Source organism: Melanotaenia boesemani, chromosome 17, assembly GCF_017639745.1.
Source record: "Melanotaenia boesemani isolate fMelBoe1 chromosome 17, fMelBoe1.pri, whole genome shotgun sequence".
Lineage (NCBI taxonomy): Eukaryota > Metazoa > Chordata > Actinopteri > Atheriniformes > Melanotaeniidae > Melanotaenia > Melanotaenia boesemani.
The window spans coordinates 26,792,454-26,802,459 of record NC_055698.1 but is presented as its reverse complement, the minus strand read 5'-3'; the positions used below and the strand labels follow the sequence as shown (position 1 = coordinate 26,802,459).

At 35.2% G+C, this 10,006-nt stretch overlaps 1 protein-coding gene across 1 annotated transcript; it reads right to left on the bottom strand.

Annotated features, from left to right (window-relative positions):
• Positions 1-3,819: 3,819 nt before the first annotated feature.
• LOC121656698 (pro-opiomelanocortin-like) lies at positions 3,820-7,733 on the bottom strand. The gene is made up of 3 exons (XM_042011823.1): positions 7,507-7,733; positions 5,854-5,990; positions 3,820-4,471 (listed from the first exon to the last, which is right to left on the bottom strand). Exons 2-3 carry the CDS (start codon positions 5,974-5,976, stop codon positions 3,956-3,958), a joined length of 639 nt encoding a protein of 212 aa, XP_041867757.1. The 5' UTR covers positions 5,977-5,990; positions 7,507-7,733; the 3' UTR covers positions 3,820-3,955.
• Positions 7,734-10,006: the final 2,273 nt, after the last annotated feature.

The window sequence follows — 10,006 nt, the reverse complement described above, 5'->3', positions numbered from 1 at the left end:
CATTAAAACAAACATTTGGTTTTTTTCTGCTGTTTTAAAAAGTCCTTTGAATAAAACTTGGATAAGAAGACAGAAAAGGCTCAGAGTTAGAGGAATATGACAAACTAAAAAAGACGAAACTGGACGTCCATCTGCTGCAGGAGATCAGATTATATGATTATTATATGATTTGGGAATTTTGTTTCATATATGGCTGCAACATTTCTTATAGAAGTCTGGATTAAACTGATTTCTAACATCTGACTGATCAATGTTTAGTTTCAGCCCTGTTGCATCACTGAGTTTGTCATGAAAGTTAATTTTGTAATTATTTAGTTTGAGAAAATGTAAACAAGGATCAATCAATGCTGAGGTCAAAGGTCATAATCAGACATTAAAAGATTGTTACAGGCTGGAAACTGGATTTTTTTTCCTGTTGGACCATAGTAAGATGAAGTTATTAATATTTACTGATAACTTCATCTTACTTGAACATCAAAATTAAAAAAATATCATTTCAAAGATTTAGGTTTTTATCAAACTGTAAAATAATGTTTATATACAGGACCAGTCAAAACTCTGGACACACTTACCCATTAAATGTAATGGGTGTGTTAACTGGTACTGTATTTGCTGACATTAAAGTGTCAAAGCTGAACTTTTTCCATTATCCTGACTTCATCAAATCTAACCAGCCAGCAATAATCTTACTGAATGATAATAAAGTCATTTATTATAACTGGGTGTGTCTCTGTTTTCCTGTAGAACGTGTAGGTGCAGATACCTTATGTTTCCTATGTTTATACAAACTGACTAAATGCAGGAATGAAGATATAATAAACCTAAATAATATGATTGAATAAACTACCCATAATTACTGATGATAAAAACATTTTTGCATAACCATATCTGCTCTTTCTGTCTTAGCTGCAGCAGTTCTTTCAGTTTCTGTTCCACAAACTGTCTGAGGTTTTTGTACGACTGGTTTTCACTGTGTGAACGAGTACTGGCTGTTAATGTAGAATTCCCCCATACAGTAATAAACTGCAGCATCTTCAGCCTGAACTCTACTGATGGTCAGAGTGAAGTCAGAGTTTGATCCACTGCCTGAAAAACGACCTGGAATCCCTGATGCTCTGCTGCTAGCGTAGTATATGAGGAGTTTAGGAACTGCACCAGGTTTCTGTTGGTACCAGGAGAGGTCATCTCCATCTACATTGTGACTGGTTTTACATGTGATGGTGACGGTTCGTCCCAGATCAGATGTCACTGCTGCAGGCTGAGTCACTGTGACCTGTCCTCTGGACTCTGAGGATACAGAGACAAAAACATAAAGCAGCTTCATGGTTTAGTCGGCTTCATTTCAGAGGGACGGATGTTCATAGAGGAGAGGAGTTTGATTCTCTGGACTTTACCTGTGAAGCAGCAGCAGAGGAGAGTCCAGATGAGGACGCAGATCAAAGTCATGTTTTTCATGAGGAGGATTTCTGTGGCTTCTGTTGTCATGAAGGACAGCTGTCAGTCATCCAGTCTTCAACTCTCAGGACTATAAACTCTCCCAGAGCACTGGAGCATGGTGCTGCTGATGCAAAGTGGCTCTCTATGGAAATCTGCTGACTCACTCCAACAGGGACTTGGATCAATCTGTTGATGATTATATTGATTGATTGAATCAATCTGGATATTGTTTAGCAATGAGCTTAAATAGTTCCTAAACACTTAAATTCATTGTTTTATTAAAAAAGAAATCTACAGAGCTGGTTAGAAAGATACAGTTATTTAACCTTTGTAATATGTTGATTGAGTTTCATAAGATCAGATCATCTTCATTTGAGTACTTTCTTATAGTCTCTTCTACTTTCTTATCATTCAATTTTCATTAAATTTCTTACTGATCTGAATATTTAAAAATTAAGCTCAACTCACTTCAACATTGCCTGTTTTTTCTAAAATCTCTGATCAGTTTAAACTCTATTTTTAGAGGAGATTTTACATATTATTTCTTTACAAATGCTGTTTGTTTTCATTAATATTCAGCCCAGTGTTTTAGTAATAATTTATAGTGATAAATCTTTGCAAAAGAAATAAAATCATTAATCATGATTTGAAATGTAATAAGAAACTTGAGTTATTTAAAAGTAAATAGCATCATTTTCTCCATCTTTTGTTTCATATTTTAACAATAAATTCAGGAAACCCGAAATTCAACCAACACAACCTACACCAACTGTTAGTAAAGGTTATGGTCTTAGATTTAAATGTTTTTGCACTGAAACTGGCTTTTGCCATGGTTGACCAGTGATGCCTGTCTGTTGTCATGGTTACTGACTTTGGGGAGGAAGTAAAACATTTTGGACTTGTTTTAGTTCAGGCCTAATTTTTCTGCAGTCCACTAGAAGGACTTTAAATTAAAAAAACACTTTTCTTTTCTAGTTAATAATAATTACCATGCCAAATCTGATGTGATGATCACAGAGGCCGCTGTCTTCTTTAGATGTCAATCAAAGCCCAATAATCAGTAAATTAATACATCTGCTCGTCCCTATACAGGTTTTTCTGTCTTCATCCATCCAGTTAAAACAACATGACGCTGCTGCTCTCTTGTGGACTTTTAGTGGTACTACTCCACTGTCCTCATGCCTGATAAGACCAGGGGCCTCAAGCATTAAACTGTACGTAGCAAAGCAAACCACAGGTGGTGCCTGCAGCACAAAAAGGAAATGCTGCACACGTTAACATTTATAACACATTTATAAAAGTGTGCACACGCACGTCCCACGCCTGTTTCCGTTGATGATTCTTTTATAAATGTGAAAGTTTTTGTTCACTGCATTTCCTTTTTTCCCTACATATGCCTCCTGTAGTCTGCGTTGCTACACACAGTTTTATCAATGAGGCCCCAGAGCCCTGGAGTTCAGATAAATAAATGTCATCCATGTCACACTTTAGTGTCTACTGTGAATATTTTTCATTCATTTCAATGTCTGTTAGATTCCATACATGTACATGTGCATAGTGTGAAAACATGCCACAAATTTTCTGTTTGCAAATATCTTTATGTTTCAAGTCATTCACAGTCATTTACAGGAACCAAAATATAAAACGTTTCCTTATTTTTACATATTTCTTGATCTTTGTGTCTGTCTTAGTCCATGAAGAGGGCAATCCCCCCGGGCACGATATTAACACCTTCCAGATGGGTCCTTAAGCAAGACCCTTAACGCTACTGCCTAACCATCATAAGTCGCTTTGGATAAAAGCATCAGCTAAATGACTGGAGAGGAGAGGAGTTTGTAATGTAATGAACCGTTCATTCCATTAAATTATGGACAGAGAAAGCATCCATAGATAATTTAATAAAGAAAATAACTGTGATGTTGGTGTTAGTTTGGAAACTACAGTTTGAACAGTCAAGTTCAGGATTTAGATTGAGTCTTTTCTTCTTCTTCTTCTTCTTCTTCTTCTTTTCTCTTTTTGGAGACAGAAGTGATCATTTTCTGATGAGAAAGAGTTATGCTTATATCTTGATTTGATAAAATAAAGACAAAAAAAAAAACTGATCTTAAAGCTGATGTACTGATTACTTATGTAATTTTTTTTTCCAAATGACTGAGCACATTGATAGAGAATGAATCCAGCAGTGTTGTCTGGAAAAATATACTATTTTATTTTCTTGAGAGAAAATGTCTTGTTTCGGAAAAACCAAACTTGGAGGCACTTTTTCATCAGGGTCTTGTCCCTGTACCTGTGGCTACATCCATCTTTAATAGTAAGACTGTTAAAGAAACATAAATATACTGGTAATTAAAGTGAATCTGTTAAAATCAAAATATCCAAATCAGAAAGAGAAACAAAACATTATTATGGGTTACCTTTTTAAATGTGGTCATAAGCTGTTTATAGTTTATGTAGGATTGTTTAGTGATTCAGAACATGATTTACTAATTTATCGGTCTCTTCCCTTTTTCCTCCTCCATTACTGCTCTCTTTTTTCTGTAGGTTCTTCTTTGTTGATGACATTTTTGAAGAGATTGAGCAGCGGCCTCTGGCTGCGCTCAGCCCAGCTCTTCATGAAGCCTCCATAACGTTTGTCTGACAGCGGCATGCTCCAGCGGAAGTGCTTCATCTTGTATTTGCTGTTTCGTGCTGCACCAACTGGAGTTTGCTCCATCTTGTTTTGAACCACCTTCTCTTCATCCTTAGCCACTATCATTTCCCTGGAAAGTTCCCGCTTTTTTGCCTCTACAAGGAAAAGTTTAGCTGATTCGTCTACCGGATTGGTGGTGTAGGTGGTGTAGGTTTTGACCTGACGACGTTTTCTTCCAGCAGGTTTCCCCCAACGGAAATGCTCCATGGAGTAGACATCCTTGGATTGAGGTGAGGAAGAGGAGGTAAGGGGTGAAAGAGAAGGAGGGTCTGATGAAGGGGGAGGTTGCGGGTGCACATTTTCAGGCATACCAGACACGTCAGATCCACAGAGTTGGATACAATCCTGCAGAAAAAGAAGAAAAGAAGTATTTATAGCTTTAAGGAATGAAAGAGACTAACAAGACTCTGAGGGGGGTTTTCAGTCCCTGATAAATAATGGTTTATTTTTTATGGTAAACAGGCTTTGTACACCTCTAGATCATAAGGTTTTTATCCAGTCATATATAATGCAGCCATACTGCATTTTTCTGTACTTTTGATTTACTCATTTGAAATGTAAAAAAGGTAAAAAGGAGACATACTGTGCACCAAACAAATGGAGCTTGTACATCAATTTGTGAAGGAATAAATCAGTATTTTTACTGTTTTTTCTAAAGAAATAGTAAAGATTTGAAATAAATGGATGTCTCCATTTTTATATCATTAGGTTTTGATCCCATATGGGTGGGCTCCTTAGGAAGCTAATAAGCAGTCATATTTTATTTTGAGGTTCACTTTGACAAGATTTTTCCAGGGGCGGAGCTAGAGGGGTGGCCAGGATACAAATGGCCAGTGGTCACCTCTGAGATCTGATTGGACACTCCAGGTGCCATGTCAGGTGATTGGCAGGTCACTGGAGGAGGACAGAAATGTCTTTCCAGACAAGCATGCATCACTAGTGTCACTAAACCAGTTTGAAGTGATTTGTAATTAGTCATCCTTTAAAAGTATTTTTATTTGGCTGCACATTTCTGGAAGACGTTTTTGTCCCCATGCAAGTACAACTACTAATTTTTTGTAAGGCATTTAACCAAATGTTAGCCTGAAGCTATATAGTAGTGCTAATCTAGTTAAGTGGTATCACTAGATACGTTTTTAGGTAATGTGGAGAAACCATGTCATATTTAAATTTTTAGAGTGTGCAATGGGCTACACATCAACTCAGTTAATCAAGATTTCTACATTGGAGCTGAAAATAAACAATAAAGATGTTCAAAGAGAACCTCAGTTTCCAGGTTACTTAGTTCTGACTAGTTCTGCTAGTTGATTTCAAAGTAAGTTACAGCAGGAAAATATGTACAAATATAGCCTGTAACCAGTCTAATTTTGTAATTGAAGATATAAGAATGAAGAGAAAGGGAGATATTTCCAACTTTTTTGCAAAGAGGAAAGATACAGGTTAACCTGGGACAGACCCCAGCTCACAGTGGGGAGCTATAGCCACACAAGTCATTGTGGTCAGACACAACACCACCACCAAACAGTAAAGCAGAACTGTTTGGTGGAGAAGCCATTGACCCCCCTGTTACCACAACAAGCACTACATACTGCATCCAAATACAAGCAACTGCTACTTGTATGACACCTGATAAATCTACACTGCAGTACTGGTCTACAGGTTCAGAAAACAGGTTTTTGGTTTGCAGGTCAAATCTAGTTAAGGTGTGAACATGTGCAAGTGTTTACCATCATGCCTTTTAAATCGAGCTCCTGACAGCTGGGATGCTCCGAACACTGAGCGCATGCCCCTCTGACCACGCCCACAGCCGCCGCCGCTGCTGCAGCCACCAATAGCAGCACAGGACGCATTTTCCTGCAATCTGCTGCAGATTTACAAACGAAAGCATCTCATCATGACATGCAGTGGCATTTTAACATTTTATAATTAGGTTTGAAACTTATTCTTTTGATAAATAATTTAAAAATTTTGCAGTGGTTTTACAGTAAAGTCCCCATCAAACGAGGATGTAAGGATGAACAAGCTTAGAGAAAAATCTATTCGTATGTTTACAAAAACAAAATTAAAAAGTGTTGAAAACTGACTTGAAAACTATAAAAATAAACAATATTCCTAAAAAAATATCTATTTTAGAAATATTATATACTATTATATTTAAATATATTTGATTGAATAATTTATTGTAAGAAGAAACATGGTTCATATAGAAACTTGGTATTTCTTTGGACTGTTTACATCCTTCTTTATTTCTATGGTTAGCATAAATTCTCACATCACTGTAACTTTCATCAGAAAAATTACATATTTAAAAATCTCTTTAGCATAAAAAGAGCTTCAAAGTGGATTGTGTAACAAAATAGTGTTTATAGGCAACAGAAGATTTACTGTTACGTGATTTCAAACAACTTTCTCCTGAAAATATAAATCAAGTACACAGTATAAAAGTCACTGTTTATGTCTAAATGGTGCCAGAAAAGCTTGTTTATTAGCTACTGAATGGTCATTGAAGTCATGGTATTTACTGTTGTTCTTGGCTTTTCTAAATCAAGATAAGTTGATATAATTATAAGAATATACACACAGTAAGTTAACGAAAAAAAGTTTTAATTTAGAAATATTTGTCTTTTGCCTAAAAACTGTTTTAAATATCCTCTCTCTCATTTCAGCATCTCAGTCGGTAACTTCTTTGTACCAGGTTTTTGTAAACACTCTCTTATATTTTTAAAAGAAATCTTAACTTGGACCAAAACTGCATCTTAAAACAAACGTGCATTCATATTTATTCTCTAGCGACAATTTGATATTTTACATATAAGTCTAATAATGTGTAAATTTACATGAGTCAATATGAATCTGGACTTCAATGCTGAACTTGTACAAGAAGCTATGAGACAGATCCAAGAAAGAGAAGAGAAAACTTCTTCCCCTTCTTTGCATTTCATGCATAAATAAAACATCTCTTCAGAAAAGTCAGCTTCATTTATTGACTCAGAAATTCATAATCCTGTACCTTATAAAGTTTGATTATAGATGTTTTTGTCTAATAGTAGGTTATGATTTTTTTTTATGAATGTTTTATTATTATTTGGAATTTTTTTTTTTATTCTTTGATTAACTTGTCTGTCATTATTTAAACATAAATGTGTCTTTGATTTTTATTCCTGTAGTTTGTCTTTATAATTTAGGTCACATAGAAAACACTGAGTTATTTTACAGTTTTTATATTTGATTAAATCAAATTAGGATTTTTTTTCTACTTCTTATGTGGACAAAAACTTGCCTTCACTGCAGGTTCTATGGTGTACTCATTTGGACTTTGAAAATAAATAAATAAATAAATAAATTCGAAGACAAAGTAAAAAAATAACAAAAATACTCACCAGTCTTTCCTTCTTGCTGCTTTTTGCCTGTTTGTTTTCTCTTTCTAAGAGAGATGTTGTTTCTTCGCTTGTGATTCTTGGACTGATGGACTGACTTTATAACCTGCTGGCCAAGGACACACAAGCGGACGGTGACGTCGTTACCTCTTCCCAACCCCTAACTCATGTCTGTAAATGCACATCACAACTTGAAAATGGAGACTCAATGTCAAACCCCTACACACACACAAACACACACACACACACAAACACACACACACACACAAACTTTCCTGAACTTGTCTGTTCTGAACTTTCCAGCCACACAGACAGCTCTTTTTCAAATACGCTAAATAGTTAATAATAATAATAATAATAATAATAATAATAATAATCTCTGCACTTGAAAAAATCCACTGAAAACAAATCTTGGCTGAAAGTCTAGAAAGCATTACATTAAAATTACATTAAAAAGCAAGAACCTAAGAAAACACAAAGAGATCATTTACAAATGATCCAAAAACAAGCTCAGATTTCTCAGAAATTCATTGTAATAATAAATAAACATCAGCTGTAACTTTGCTTCCTTTTTGTCTCTTTTCTTCGTTGTTACTTGGTCTTTGCTGTTTGCTGTTGTTTTGTGCAACTAAATATAATTTCCTTGAAATTAAACGTGACTTCTTTACGTAAATTTGGAGAATCATGTCCATATTAGCCAAAGAAGAATAAGCTCAGTGCATGATAGCGTCACTCAGTCTCTCTTCGGTTTTGACTAAAATATCTTAACAGTTTTTGAATTAGTTGAAATTTTGTGCTGAAATCCAAAGGATGAATCTGGGTGATCATGTGAGCTTTTAATTTGTTTATTGTCTGCTTCACTGATTGCAAGAGTAGATTTTAAGAACTGTATTTCATTCATAATTTATGGAAGTAAGCTTTCTGAGTCATCTACCTGTTTAACATGAAAACTGCTTTTATTTAATTACTTTCTCACATTTTAAACCTTTTAATAATAAGTGATACCTGATCAGTTTGTTTAAAAAGTATTATTTTTTTATTATTTTAAGAAACAATTAATGAAAATGCAAATTTACCATTTTCTTTTGTCTTCTCTTTCCTGATATTAACTTTGAAGGCGCCCAGTATTTTGATTTATAATAAACCTAAATTGAATTTAAATAAACTAATTATTTAACCAACATATTGGGGGTGAGGAACGAAGGACACAAGGAAGATGAGCAGGCAAAGGAAAACTTGTGCTTTATCATATAATAAAGAAAAGGCACTAAGAAGGCAGGATTCCTGGAGGGTTAAAGTGAAAGGTCTACACCAGGGCTAATTTGGTGCCACAGGGGTCCTGCAGGATTTAATTTGAGTCAGCTGTGTTGGAGCAGGGCGAGGTGGAAACCTGCAGGACTGCAGCCCTCAAGGGACCAAATTCAATAGCTCTAGTTTGAATTAATGATAACAGTGATAACTGAAACCAAGAAAAAGACAACAGTGCTTCTATTTTAGCCTCTTTGCATTGGCTTCCAGTATGTTTTAGAAATGAGTTACTTACTCTTTACTTTCAAAGCCCTTCATGGCCTTTCCCCTCCTTATGTTTCAGATCTTTTAGAATCATTTGAGCCTTGAGGAAGTCTGAGATCCTCTTGCAGAACACTTTGCAGTCACACCCCCTAGCTAAATTTTAATAGCCATATCAAAGCAGTAACCTAATTAGCCTTTTGCCACCCGAAGAACATATTTAGAATAAGGGAAATGATGGTTTAACATGATTTAGAAAAGCCTCTTTATGCATTAGTTATACTTAATAGGCCTGACTTCTGTAATGCAACACATCACTGATTTCCTGTGGTACAAAGAATTGATTTAAAAATTTGGTAGCTGGTGCACAAGGTTCTGAATGGTTCTGGTCCCAAATATATATCAGATCTGCTGACACCACATGAGCCAAAAGGACTTCTAAGATCATCTGAGTCAAGTTTACTTTCCATCTGGAGAGTTAAAACTAAACAAGGAGAAACAATGTTTAGCTTTATGGTCCTAAGACCTGAAGTCTGATCCAAACCTTAGTTCTTATAAATCAGGTCTGAAAAGTTTTTTTAAATGTTTTTTTTTTGTTTGTTTTGTTTTGTTTTGGTTTTTTTTGGGGTTTTTTTTTGCCAAAGTGAAGAGTTTTAAATATTAATATGAAATTTTCTGATATGTACATTGTTAGAGAGTGTGATGATGATGTTGTTGATGATAATATTTCTCACCGATGTCTGTTTCATATGTATCCTGTAAGTATTTCTTTCTCTGTTTTTACTTTCTGACCTTATCCTATTTAATTTTATTTTATTTTTTATTTTTTATTCCCCTTTTAATGTTTATTCTGTACCTCGCTGTAATGCTTTTAATGTTTTATGTAAAGCACGCTGAGTTGTCTTGAACAAATTAACCTGCCTTGCCTTGGCTTGCCCTAAATCCTGGACAGAGCTGCCAGAGGAGATCAGGCCAGTCGAGTCAGTGTCCACTT

Coding starts and splice junctions, on each gene's coding strand:
- LOC121656698 (XM_042011823.1), bottom strand. CDS start 5,976: ATGCGTCCTGTGCTGCTATTGGTGGCTGCAGCAGCGGCGGCGGCTGTG. Junction 4,472..5,853: donor TCGATTTAAAAGGCATGATG/GTAAACACTTGC, acceptor CTTTTTCTGCAG/GATTGTATCCAACTCTGTGG.